This window comes from Erpetoichthys calabaricus, chromosome 17, assembly GCF_900747795.2.
Source record: "Erpetoichthys calabaricus chromosome 17, fErpCal1.3, whole genome shotgun sequence".
Lineage (NCBI taxonomy): Eukaryota > Metazoa > Chordata > Cladistia > Polypteriformes > Polypteridae > Erpetoichthys > Erpetoichthys calabaricus.
The window spans coordinates 89,498,386-89,512,819 of record NC_041410.2 but is presented as its reverse complement, the minus strand read 5'-3'; the positions used below and the strand labels follow the sequence as shown (position 1 = coordinate 89,512,819).

Genomic DNA, 14,434 nt, shown 5'->3' with positions numbered 1-14,434 from the left:
CACTCCAAGGTGTGAAAGCGGCAATCGACTGATCCACCCACATTTGCACCTAAGTGCGCGATCAGCCAAGCACAGCATTCAACCCCCGGAGCAACGCAGTCGTAAGTCTGTTCTAAGCTTGAGGGGATTTGATTATTTACTTAAAACCGGCACCGTGCTACGGACCATTTATCACAGGACCAGGATGGACGAGGCCATGATGGGCAGTTTAGCCAGGACATCAGGATACAGCCTACTCTCTACGAAGGATGCCCAGGGATCTTTAATGACCACAGAGAGTCAGGACCTCGGTTTTTCTGTAGAGAGCCAGAACCTTGTTTTTTTTACGGAGAGAGTCAGGATTTCATTTTTCATGTACAGAGTCAGTCAGGATCATGTTGTTTATGTAGGACCTCGGTTTTTACACAGGGAGTCAGGACCTCAGTTTTTACGTAGAGTTAGGATCATGTTTTTTACGTAGAGAGTCAGGATATTAGTTTTGACGCAGAGAGTCAGGACCTCAGTTTTTATGTAGTGTCAGGGTTTTGGTTTTTACGTAGACAGTCAGGATCTCGGTTTTTACGAGAAGAGTCAGGACCTCGGTTTTTATGCAGAGAGTCAGGACCTCGGTTTTTACGCAGAGAGTCAGGACCTCGGTTTTTATGCAGAGAGTCAGGACCTCGGTTTTTACGCAGAGTCTGGATCTCGGTTATTACGCAGAGAGTGTGGATCTCCGTTTTTACGTAGAGAGTCAGGATCTCCGTTTTTACGTAGAGAGTCGGGACCTCGGTTTTTACGCAGAGAGTCGGGACCTCGGTTTTTACGCAGAGAGTCAGGACCTCGGTTTTTACGCAGAGAGTCAGGACCTCGGTTTTTACGTAGAGAGTCGGGACCTCGGTTTTTACGTAGAGAGTCGGGACCTCGGTTTTTACGCAGAGAGTCAGGACCTCGGTTTTTACATAGAGTTAGGATCATGTTTTTTTACGTAGAGAGGATATTAGTTTTGATGCAGAGAGTCAGGACCTCAGTTTTTACGTAGAGAGTCAGAACCTTGTTTTTTTATGTAGAGAGTCAGGAGCTCAGTTTTTACGAAGAGAGTCAGGCTCTCGCTTTTTATGCAGGGAGTCAGAACCACAGGTTTTATGTAGAGTCAAGATTTAGTTTTTTACATAGAGAGTCAGCACCTTGGTTTTTACGCCGAGAGTTAGGATCTCATTTTTACGAAGAGCCAGGACCTCAGTTTTAATGTAGAATCAGGACCTCGGGTTTTTACGCAGAGAGTCAGTCAGGACCTCTGTTTTTACGCAGAGAGTCAGGATCTCGTTTTTTTACGGAGAGAGTCAGGATCTCGTTTTTTTTTTATGGAGAGAGTCAGGATCTTGTTTTTTTAACGGAGAGAGTAAGGATCTTGTTTTTTACGTAGAGAGCCGGGACCTCGGTTTTTATGTAGAGTTAGGATCAGGTTTTTTACACAGAGAGTCTGGACCTCTGTGTTTACGTAGAGAGTGGGGATCTCGGTTTTTACACAGAGAGTCAGGATCACGTTTTTTACATAGAGAGTCAGGGTCACGTTTTTTTATGTAGGAAGTCAGGATCTTGGTTTTTATGTAGAGAGTTAGGATCTCGGTTATAATGTAAAGAGTCAGGACCTCGGTTTTTATGTCTCATTCAAAAGATGGCACCATTTTCACCACACTGTGTCCCCATCACTGCACTGGTGGGCACTGGGATCCACACACAGGCCATAGGGTAGGCGCCTTCTGCTGGCGTCACGAACAGCAACCCAAACTTTATGTGAACATCCCTAGAAACGGTACTCACATTTAGCATTCTGACCCAGAGAAACAGATAATGAGCAGGCAGTCACAACAAAATCAAAACACGATTTATTTTAAAGATGTGCAAGGAGTCTAACCACCATTACAAAAGTAAAGATACGCATGGCAGATAGTGTGCGTTCAGAGCTTTAAACACCTTTATAAACAGATATAGAAAATAATAATAAATAGTGTCAGCGCTGTAGAAATTGGAAAGAGTGGACGTTAATAGAAAACCGAATATTGGCGGCTTGCACTGAAGGTCATAGATGATGTTTCAATCTGAAAGGTGGCGTTCATTGAATTAAAAAAAATAAAAGTGACTGTGTTTTATGATGGCTCTTATAAATAATACATTTTCATTCTTCATTTTTTTTATACTGGCAGCATGATTTTTCTAAAGTCGAATAAAATGAAGCCAACACTGGACAGTGCAGAAGTCTAAGGCCCTGAAACCAGCAGATCACTTGAACGAGATACAGCTCAAGAGAAGTGAATGAGTGGCAAGAATATTGTGGATTTTATTAATAAAAATTCTCACCGATGTTTTCTTTAAAACTATATTGGAGACGGTCGTCTTCCTGCTTTGTATGAGCGTTTAGCTGTAACGCTAACAGCTGTCATTAAGGCATTCGCCGAACTGTTAGATAACTTACGGTGCCTGTAATTTAAAAGATGAAAAAGCAGCCTCTAAATAGGAACGGGTTTAATTACCGACTTGCTTTCAAAGACACCAATTTTCATTTACATAACAAATGTCATATTTTAACACTGCAAGGTAATCCTGGGATTAGAATGTGAAGGCTTCAAATAACGCTTGCCCAGAATTCTCTTTTCTTTCTGTCCCAGTGAATACAGAGGCCGCTATTTTTAATGCATTTCATGAGTGACTCGTCCACGTGGCACAACGTGATCTTCCGTTAGAACTACGGGGAGAGTTTAACTTTCTAAAAAAAAATCTCCTTTCAATTTACTAATCGTAGGCTTAGTACAATATTTAAAAAAAAATACATTGTAAAAAATACAGAAGTGACATTTCAGCAGGATTGGTGAATGGACTTGGAGAAGTTTCAAGTTGAAAAATCAAGCCATGCTTGTTTATTTATCTCTTTTTTTTTTTTGTTTTTGATAAATTTCCCAAACTCCTACTTGTTTCGGCCAAGGGTTCGTTGCTTCTCCGCGTACTCTACAATTTTTTCTTCAACATACAATCCTTTCCTCTTCCTCACGGCGTTCATGTACTTGCGAGCCTGGTTTTCAGAGTCCGCTTTTTCGCCGAAATGCAGGTATTCCTCCTCCGTTGTGGGAACCCAAAATGGATCACTTTGGATCAACTGAATGAAAAAAAACACAAAAAAAAACACAAAATAATAAATTAGTCCCAAATATAAAACACGGCACAAAGAGGAAAAGGAGGTGGTCTTATCATCCTCTCTGTCGGTGGTGAGGTGTTACGGAGTCTGAAATCATGGAGAAAACTGGGTGTAGGGGCTTCAAAAGGCTTCCCTGGCCTGCCTGGAAAAGCCTCCTCCCAAAGGGGCTTCATCCCAATTCCAAGTGGCCAGGCTCAGGCCTAGCAGGCCCAATACGGACTGAAGCCTTCAAAACAAACTTAAAGAGTCCTAAAGATATATTAAATAAAACCCAGAAGCAAGAGGGTCACCATAAAACTCAGTGGGCACCAAAACAAACTTTACATATAAAAAGAAAGGATTTATACAGCAAAATGTAGAAAAGTACAAGGAAAAGTTCCACAGAGCAACAGAGGCTGAAAAGGAGTTCCCTCTAAGGTAACCCTAAATAAACAAAGTCTCAATACAATATCCAGAAACAAAAAAAATGAACAGAGTAAAAATATCCACATACCAATGAAATCAATGATATGGGAGTCCGTCACACTAAAACGTTCTCCTGTTCCAGTGTCCTTAACTTGGGACTTCATTAGCACAGCAGGGGTGATGTCAGGGTGGCCCCGCCCCTTGGGGCTCCACCCCCAAAGCATAAGAAAGTGACTGATATTTAAAGACACAATTAACCGCATAACGGAAATAACGGCCAAGTCAGATGTTTTCTTTTCTATTTTTGTCAATTTTTCTGGTGTGTGTTTGGACCAAATCAATGTACGTATTTAACAAGCTTCTCTAAAAATCCATACTTCCCTCTAAGGAGGGACCTAAAAAAAAAAAAAGAAAGAATGAACAAATGAAAAAACAAACAAAAAATAAAGGAATGAAAGAAAGAACAAAAGAAAATTCGAACAAAAGAGAGATTGAATGAAAGAACAAAAAAGAAAATGAACAAAACAAAAGAACAAATGAATAGACTAAAAAGAACCAAAAAAAATGAAAGAACAAACGAAAAAACAAATGAAAGAACAAACACACGAACAAAAGAATGAAAAAGTGAACAAAAGAATGACAAAAGAAAAAATTAATGAATGAATGAATGAACAAACTTGCTCATTTGTTTGCATGTTTGCTCTAACTTGTTCATTCCTTTGCTTGTTCGTTCATTCTTTTCTTTCTTTCTTTGAATAAGACATTAATTCCTAATTAACAAAAACCATAAAATAAAAATACACATCAATACCCAACAGGTGACCTTTTGGTCGAAAAAGCACTGCAGTGAGTGTGGCAGGCTGTACCGAGAAGCTGGACGCCGGGAGTCTATGGAAGAATATGAGCAAAACTACGCGTACATAAACATGCAAATGAATAAGCGTATAGTGAAACGTGGCAATCACTCAATCAATCAATAAATAAATAACAATGATATGCGAGTGTAAGTAATTAAAAGATGCCAGGACGTGTGTTTTTTGTTGATTATTTCTGTTATGAATACTCTGGCTTCACAAAATAGCAAAGGGTTAGGTTTAAGTTTAGGCCTGACCCCACAACAATGGGAGGCTGAAAAGAATAGTCCACCCAAAATGAATTATTTAATTTTTTAATGTTACGTACTCCACAAAATTTATAGTTAAGTCTGACATACAAAAACTTAATTTTTTTCATGCAGATCAGAAAGAAGAAATGTATGCTATGCTAGAACCAAATGGTGAACAATGCTGTACCACAGGAAACAACATGAAACGTCAATGGGGAAAAAAACAAACAAAACACGTTACTCGTGTCGCATACCCCACATCTCAATTGTCCAGTCGTATTCTCAAAAAGGTGAGAAACACGTGCATTGTTTTAGCTCAAATATTGATACAAACAAATATTACCTGGAAAAGTCAGTACGGATCATAAACAAGACATGCATTCGCTTCTTCGAAACGGACTCACAGGGAAGCATTCGTCTGCGACTTTGCACGCACCAATGAGTCGCTGGACTGCCCGGCAAGTAAAACGTATGCTCAAGAGTTGGGACTGGGTGCGGATGTAAGTGTAAGAAAAGTTGGGCAGAATTGTTGCATTGTTGAAGGAGTCTGATCCGGAAGTACCTGCTTACAAATTTAGTACTCGATGGCTCAAATTTCACAAGCAACAATCAAAAGCAGTCCTCGCTAGAGCCCACCTACTCCACTCTGTCAAAGTGACAGTTTTCTTTTTAAGATGTACTTCATGTTCAGATCATTTGCATCAAAATTGGAGTTCAATAAGAGTCTGTGTAGTCCTCCCAGGTGTCCGTTGCTGTAGGCCCAACAGCTGCCCAATCAGCTGGGGACCGAATAGCTGATGCAGGTAAGCTGACTTTTGTTTGCGATCTCCAGATCGCTTGCTCCAAAATCGGAGGAGGGATCTTTTCTATGACCACAGAGAGTACGCACCTCATCTTTAATGTCTCATTTGATGAATTGCAAAGTGTCCCTGTCACTTCACTGGGGCACTGGGATCCACATACAAACCACAGGGTAAGGGTTAGGCTTAGGTTAGGGTTACAGAGAAATTCTGCCCCCCGGGAGGGCAGAAATTGCATGGGTACACGTCACTATGAAAGTAGCACCTACTTACTACCCCTGTATCAACACTCATTCCTAGGTATAAGGAGCCTTTAAAATACTTTAAAGCATTGCTAAAAAAACTTAAAATGTATTCATAAATATTACTTTTATAAAAACTGTACAAAATTGGCATAAAAATGTGAAATTATGACAGTTAAAAGCAATCTTTCATGAAACTATGAGGTCTAAAAAGCAATAAGATAAGGATCAAATGAAGTACATAAAAGCCATACATTTCAAAAATAATTTTTTTAGGGTTATTAGAGAAACCTAAAATAGTTAGTGCCTCCTCCTAGGGTTCTAAAAATTTTAAATCAGGGTTCTAGGGTTATCTTCTAATATAATACGCTACCGTGGCTGTCCGTTTGTCTGTCCAGGATTTAAATCACCTGTAGCTCGCAAACCGTTTGACAAATTGACCTGAAATTTGGTACACATATACTACGTGATCTCTACTGTCCACTTTTGGGGGTGATGATTGACCTACAGGGTTATTCCTCTTTTTATTTTATTGTAGAATCAGCTCTTGGCAGCAGCCCGGAGGGCGGCCATGCAGCGCATGCGTATGGCTGCCATTCTCATCCCTATCACCTTCGCTGTCACTTCTCCTACCTCTTCATACCTTAAATCATTATTGAGGCAGCTTAAGTGACAAATTAAAGAAAATGTACTAAGTAATTGCAACACAAACACCGACTTAATCAGTTTTAACTTATAAAGATGCTGACGAAAGAAGAGAAGCAGCGGGCCGCTAGGGTGGAGAAAAGAAGAGCCGCTCAGGAAGCAGCAAGCGGATCAACCTCTGAGCAAACGAATGGTAAACATACAGAGAAAGAGAATGAAAACTAGGAATGATCAAGTCAAGTGTATTCACTGCACGTTATCGTTATAGTAGTGCGCCGTTACTGGTAAATTAATATTAGGGACTCTAAAACTGGCAGCACGGTGGCGCAGTGGGTAGCGCTGCTGCCTCGCAGTTGGGAGACCTGGGGTCCTGAGGTTCGCTTCCCGGGTCCTCCCTGTGTGCAGTTTGCATGTTCTCCATGTTTCTGTGTGGGTTTCCTCCCACAGTCCAAAGACATGCTGGTTAGGTGGATTGGCGATTCTAAATTGGCCCTAATGTGTGCTTGGTGTGTGTGTGTGTCCTGCGGTGGGTTGGCACCCTGCCCGGGATTGGTTCCTGCCTTGTGCCCTGTGTTGGCTGGGATTGGCTCCAGCAGACCCCCGTGACCCTGTGTTCGGATTCAGCGGGTTGGAAAATGGATGGATGGATGAACTCTAAAACTGTAAAAAAAAAGAATGAGGCACACTTATCTATGAAAATAGTAGCTATTTACTACCTCTGCCTCAACAATTTATCCTAGGTTATAGGAGCCTTTAAAATACTCTTAAAACATCCTCCAACACTGCCTAAAAACATCTTGATATATATATATATATATATATATATATATATATATATATATATATATATATATATATATATATATATATATATATATATATATATATATATATATATAACTTTAACAAAAGGGCAGCACAGTGGTGGTGCAGTGGGTAGCGCTGCTGCCTCACAGTTAGGAGACCCGGGTTCGCTTCCCAGGTCCTCCCTGCGTGGAGTTTGCATGTTCTCCCTGTGTCTGCGTGGGTTTCTTCCCACAGTCCAAAGACATGCTGGTTAAGTGCATTGGCGATCCAAAATTGTCCCAAGTGTGTGGGTGTGTGTGCCCTGCCCGGGGTTTGTTCCTGCCTTGTGCACTGGGATTGGCTCCAGCAGACCCCCCCGTAACCCTGTGTTAGGCTATAGTGGGTTGGATGATGACTGACTGACTTGTACAAAATTTGCATAAATAAATTAATACTTAAAACCGCAAAATTAAGAGAGTTAAAAGTACGTTTTTAAATAACAATAAAATAAGGATAAAATTAATTGTTAAAAAGCCCTAAAATTCAAAACTAATTTTAAGGGTTATTAGAGAAAACTAAAAGTGTCAGTACATATTAGGGTTATAAAGATATAAAATAAGGGTTTTTAGGGGGTACTATTTTAAGATTAAGGGACTCTAAAAACACTAAAAGAGGAAAACAATTTTAAGATTAGACATCCTTACTAAAATTTTTAAGATTAGGCACCTAACCTAATTTTAACATCAGGGACTCTTAGGTAACCTGGCTGTACCCCCACGAACCTTAAGGTTATGGTTTTGTGATTAGGGCAGAGGCCAGCAGCACCCCAAGCTTTTCCGAGATGGCCTGAACAGGCTTAGCTTCAGGTGGATGACCAGTTCAGAAGCGCAGGTGGTACGGCTGGAAGTGAACATATTTAATTCTAAATTATTGTACAGTATACTCAGTTCTATAGTGTAAACGCTACCTGCGGTATCACTAAAGTAAAAAGTGCACTGTATGGGACATTCCATACGGATTTGATTTGATTTTTTAAAGACAGTGCCCCCTAGTGGGATTACGACATTGCTGATTCTGTTAATATTTGGCCTCCTCCTCCTGTTGGGTTATATATTTTTTTTTTGTTCTTTATTTCACTTTATACAATTTCTTGTATTAGGAATTTGTTCGTTTTCGCATACCCCTTGGGGTCAGAGCGCAGGGTCAGCCATTGTACAGCACCCCAGTAGCAATTACAGGTTAAGGGTCTTGCTCAAGGGCCCAGCAGAGTAGGATCTCTTTTGACAGTGACGGGGATTCGAACCGGCAACCTTCGGGATACCAGCGCAGATCCTTAGCCTCAGAGCCACCACTCCGTCCTCTGGCAGTAACGGCAGTTTGTGACGTATCACAGCTGTATGGATACTTTAAAAGGGGAAAACAAAGACACTTGGGAAAATGACACGTAATGTTAGAATACCAGGGTAACACACAGAGGATTTGGAAACGTTATTTTTGTAGCTTCATTATGACTGCTGTCACACACGTGCGCATGGGAGGCAGCCAAAGGGCTTGAGTGAGGGCAATTCTGAATCTGACCGGGATGTGGCAGAGGGCACTGACTCTTTGTCTCACTTTCCTGCAGACCATTCGCGGGAGATTCCACCTGGCCCTGTTGATGTCACGTCCGGGCTCGAGCCTATGGCTGAGGACCCTTATGATCCCGACCCCTTTGACGTCACTTCTGGGCTCGAGCCTATGGCTGAGGACCCTTATGATCCCGACCCCTTTGACGTCACTTCCGGGTTTGAGCCTATGGCTGAGGACCCTTATGATCCCGACCCCTTTGACGTCACTTCTGGGCTCGAGCCTATGGCTGAGGACCCTTATGATTCCGACCCCTTTGACGTCACTTCCGGGTTTGAGCCTATGGCTGAGGACCCTTATGATCCCGACCCCTTTGACGTCACTTCTGGGCTTGAGCCTATGGCTGAAGACCCTTATGATCCAGACCCCTTTGACGTCACTTCCTGTCTTCCCCTTTTCCCTCCGTTCTGTTTTGGACTCCTGTGCTATCATTTATTTTGCGATTTGCAGCCAGGAAACCAATTATATGGGTGGCTGCCCCTAAACCTTGCTCTAGCTCTGTGTGAAGTTTGTGACACCGCTGAAATATAATAATGGAGTGGACTCAATTTGTTAACTGAAAGTGGCTGGTAGTGAAGTGATGACTGCTGGTGAGTTTGTTGTCTGCCAAGCCTCCAGGCCATTCCAGTTCTGACATCCTCCTATTTTCTTGTAATATTTGGTCAAGCACATAGGAAATAATGATTACATAAATACATAAATAAATTTTGTTAGTATGGAAGAAGAAATTTAATGCTTCCATGGCTATGGTGAACAGGGTACATCTATAAGCAAATGGCTCAAAACTGAACTGTAGAGGCCGTGGAGAAAAATGAGCAACATGTAATCACACCCCAGTCTCACCACGCGATTAAAGGTGGCACAACACAGGGCAGGCCACAGACACCTGGTCAAGGATCCAGTCTAGGAAGCTGCCTAATTTAGTCCGGACAGATGGCAGGGACACCATCGTCACCCTTCTGAGCAACACAAAAACTTTCATCTGCACAAACACAAAACCTGAAGCACTGATGCAAGGGCATATGTCACCATACATCTGCCGCTCCTTTGGGGGGCATTAACTGGAAAGGCCACAGCAGAGAGAAGTGAATGGGGGGGGCGGGGGTGTTAATGCTTGCATTTAATTAAAGCACAGCACAGTAGAGCCTGCCGGTGGCTGTAACTTTTGTTTTTAGACAGGCCTTGTTTGCTAATCTAACACCTAATCAAATTAGGGATTGAAAGACAATGTCAAAACACTCCCTTTGTTTTTTTTTAGACAAATAAATATCTATATATTTACACTACGGTTTTTATTAAAAGTTAGATCTGCCCGAGACATTTGTTGTACTGGTTGGTCTGATCCATCACCAAGCACCTTTGCCAAACAGGAAGAGGAATATTAAATGGAGATGAAGTCCTGGATTTGCCAAATTATTACAATGGTTTCTTCCACAGCTCCAGTTTTATAAAGCATATACACTACTCTGCTGGAGACTCGCAGACTTCAGACCACAGGTTATTTAACTAGGGGTCTGGTCGCATGTGGTCTGAATCTGGATGGTGCAGAGTTTTGCTTTCACAATAGCAGTCGATAGGAAAGGGTCACATAAGCTGTGAAGAGGAGACTTTCCTCCAGTCTGCGGTGGGCCACAGTCGCTATTTCAAGGCCCTGCTGTGTCCTTTAAGGAATGGCTCTCTTCCTGCCACTCGTCCTGTCAGACCCTGCAGCACAAAGTCTCCTGTCCACGGTACACACTGACACTTTGCTGTTGTCAACCTGCACTGTTGTGCTGTGAGGCGACTGGGATCACGCCCGCTCAAAAAACTCATCTTCTGATTGGCTGGTGACGTTGGCTCTGCCAGATCTCCTCCTATCAGAGTTTCTTTCAGTTTCCAGTTGCCTTTGGATTGTGTAGGACACAACTGGACTCACTGACACTTTGATTTTTATTGCAGTTTCTCTAAATGAAAGGCCTACACTTCTAAGGGTAATAACGCTCTGTCTCATGTCATTGGCTAATTGACGGTTTATTGCCATTCTCACTGGAATATTGTCCAAGTTGTACTTCAGAGGGTATAGTGACACAGTCTGCTTTAAGACACACACAGGGCTTTTAAATAATCAACAGAAGTTGGGACACCTGTGCAAATTGTTTGCTTCAACTTGCAAGGCTTAATTTCCATGAATTGCTGCAGAACATCTGGAGGTTTGTAACCGAAATACTTGTTTCCTGTCAAATGCCCATTTGTAATATTTTGAAATTTTCTTTTTTTCAGTTTTCCCTAACCTTTTAATTTAAACCTCTGGCAGTTGACTGCTTACCTGTTCACCATTTTAGGTCATTCAGTGCATTTCAACTGATTGCATTTGAAGAAAAACTGGAAACACTGAGGCGTTCGAAAACTTGTGACAGATGTAGATAGATAGATAGATAGATAGATAGATAGATAGATAGATAGATAGATAATGGAAGACACCCTATCTATCTATCTATCTATCTATCTATCTGAGTTGTGCTTGAAAGTTTGTGAACCCTTTAGAATTTTCTATATTTCTGCAAAAATATGACCTAAAACATCATCAGTCCTAAAAGTAGATAAAGAGAAACCAGTTAAACAAATGAGACAAAAATATTATATTTGGTCATTTGTTTATTGAGGAAAATGATTGAATATTACATATTTGTGAGTGGCAAAATTATGTGAACCTCTAGGATTAGCAGTGAGTTTGAAGGTGAAATTCGAGTCCGGTGTTTTCAATCAATGGGATGACAATCAGGTGTGAGTGGGCACCCTGTGTTATTTAAAGAACAGGATCTATCAAAGTCTGCTCTTCACAACACGTTTGTGGAAGTGTATCACGGCACGAACAAAGGAGATTTCTGAGGACCTCAGAAAAAGAGTTGTTGATGCTCATCAGGATGGAAAAGGTTACAAAACCATCTCTAAAGAGTTTGGACTCCACCAATCCACAGTCAGACAGATTGTGTACAAATGGAGGAAATTCAAGACCATTGTTACCCTCCCCAGGAGTGGTCGACCAACAAAGATCACTCAAAGAGCAAGACATGTAATAGTCGGCGAGGTCACAAAGGATGCCGGGGTAACTTCTAAGCAACTGAAGGCCTCTCTCACATTGGCTAATGTTCATGAGTCCACCATCAGGAGAACACTGAACAACAATGGTGTGCATGGCAGGGTTGCAAGGAGAAAGCCACTGCTCTCCAAAAAAAAAAACATTGCTGCTCGTCTGCAGTTTGCTAAAGATCACGTGGACAAACCAGAAGGCTATTGGAAGAATGTTTTGTGGACGGATGGGACCAAAATAGAACTTTTTGGTTTAAATGAAAAGCGTTATGTTTGGAGAAAGGAAAACACTGCATTCCAGCATAAGAACCTTATCCCATCTGTGAAACATGGTGGTGGTAGTATCATGGTTTGGGCCTGTTCTGCTGCATCTGGGCCAGGACGGCTTCTGAATTATATCAGAGAATTCTAAAGGAAAATGTCAGGACATCTGTCCATGAACTGAATCTCAAGAGAAGGTGGGTCATGCAGCAAGACAACGACCCTAAGCACACAAATCGTTCTACCAAAGAATGGTTAAAGAAGAATAAAGTGAATGTTTTGGAATGGCCAAGTCAAAGTCCTGACCTTAATCCAATCGAAATGTTGTGGAAGGACCTGAAGTGAGCAGTTAATGTGAGGAAACCCACCAACATCCCAGAGTTGAAGCTGTTCTGTACGGAAGAATGGGCTCAAATTCCTCCAAGCCGGTGTGCAGGACTGATCAACAGTTACCGGAAATGTTTAGTTGCAGTTATTTCTGCAATGGGGGGGGGGGGGTCACACCAGATACTGAAAGCAAAGGTTCACATACTCATCATTTTCCTTAATAAATAAATGACCAAGTATAATATTTTTGTCTCATTTGTTTAACTGGTTTTTCTTTATCTACTTTTAGGACTTGTGTGAAAATCTGATGATGTTTTAGGTCATATTTATGCAGAAATATAGAAAATTCTAAAGAGTTCAAAAACTTTCAAGCACAACTGTAGATAGATAGAGGCACTATATGACAGACAGATTAAGAATTTAGATAAATTATCAAGAAATGCATTTTATCATAAATGTATAGAAAGAAAAGGCACTACAAGAAAGAAAAACTATATAATATATATAAAAGGCACAATTTAATAGATAGACAGATAGAAAAGACACAATATAATGAACACATAATGGAAAGCAGTATATGATTAGATAGTGTAGTAGGCAAGATTAAAAATTGACATGAAAGGCATATTATTATAGATAGATAGATAGATAGATAGATAGATAGATAGATAGATAGATATTAGACATGGCAGTCACAGCCACAGTGAGGCGCTATACAGGTATATTGCCTTTTGGTATTCTGTGTTATGGAGAGAGGATGTGCAGCATTGTTCATAATGGCCCTCAGTTTTGTTTTCATTATTGCTTTGACCTCCAGGACAGAATGAAAACCGATATGCATGTATGTACAGTATGTATGTATGCAAGTCTATAGTAGGTATCAATACAGTGGTACCTCTGGTCACGACTCTAATTTATTCCAAAACTCTGGATGCGACCCGAACGTAATTTCCCCCATAGGATTGTATGTAAATACGATTAATCCATTCCAGACCATATGAACTGTATGTAAATATTTTTTTTTTAAGATTTTTAAGCACAAAAATAGTTCATTATACCATAGAATGCACAGTGTAATAGTAAACTAAATGTAAAAACATTGAATAACACTGAGAAAACCTTGAACAACACAGAAAACTAACATTGCAAGAGTTTGTGCTAGACCCTTACGAATTGTTCGCTGTAAACACTTTTTATGAGTTTTAAGCACAGGGGAAAAAAAATAAAGTTTGAAAAATCCTTAATTTATACAAAAACTAACCCTAAACAACCAAGAAAACTAACCTTGCATGAGTCGAGTTCTGGCGTGAAGTAAGTGAGGAGGAAGCTGGGTGGAGAGGAGGTTACAGTTTTGAGGGAGAGTCCGGCTCCGCGGAAATCATTGGCGCGTACGAACCGGAAGGGAAACTGGCCGCAAGTGTTTTTGTTCACCACCAGAGCGTGTGGTCGTGAACAGATGCAAAAGTTTGGAGAACTTTTTGATCGTAACTCGATTTGTACGCGTTCGTGACCAGAGGTTCTACTGTACATCAAACACAGGTCAGAATTACATTAATCCTCGCCTGTAGCCATCCTTGCCTACAGAGACCTCAAACACATTCAATGGTAAAAAATCGGAGAACCATGTTTGTACATATTGGGTTAAAAAATATCCTTAAAATACAAAATTATTCCTAGAGACACTTTTTAAAGTTTGAATTCTTCCTACCAACTCATGCAGAGCCTTATTGGGCTTTATGTTGGACACTAGATGATTTATTTACGTGAGGCTGTAGTTTTTTACTGTTTACGCAGAGTCACTCGTCTACGACACATCAGCCGAATTCTTCCACTCCTTTGTTCTGAACAATCCCCGATCACATACAAGAGGTTCTGTTGGCCCCCTTCGTTTGCTCGTTTCCATTGAGCCTTTTCAGTGATGGATGCCATCTTCAGGTGACAGTTACATTAGTGCCCGTAGCAGCAGATATGTGAACCAAAAGTACCAACACAAACGCTC

The 14,434-nt window shown here is 41.0% G+C and overlaps 1 protein-coding gene across 2 annotated transcripts in view; it reads right to left on the bottom strand.

Moving 5' to 3' along the window:
• Positions 1-1,853: 1,853 nt before the first annotated feature.
• efl1 (elongation factor like GTPase 1) overlaps positions 1,854-14,434 on the bottom strand; it is a 230,443-nt gene continuing 217,862 nt past the window's right edge. For both annotated transcript variants that reach the window (XM_028823945.2, XM_028823947.2), the window contains exon 20: positions 1,854-3,130. In XM_028823945.2, coding sequence (XP_028679778.2) covers positions 2,942-3,130 — 189 coding nt within the window. In that variant the 3' untranslated portion in view covers positions 1,854-2,941. The remainder of the gene's footprint in view (positions 3,131-14,434) is intronic.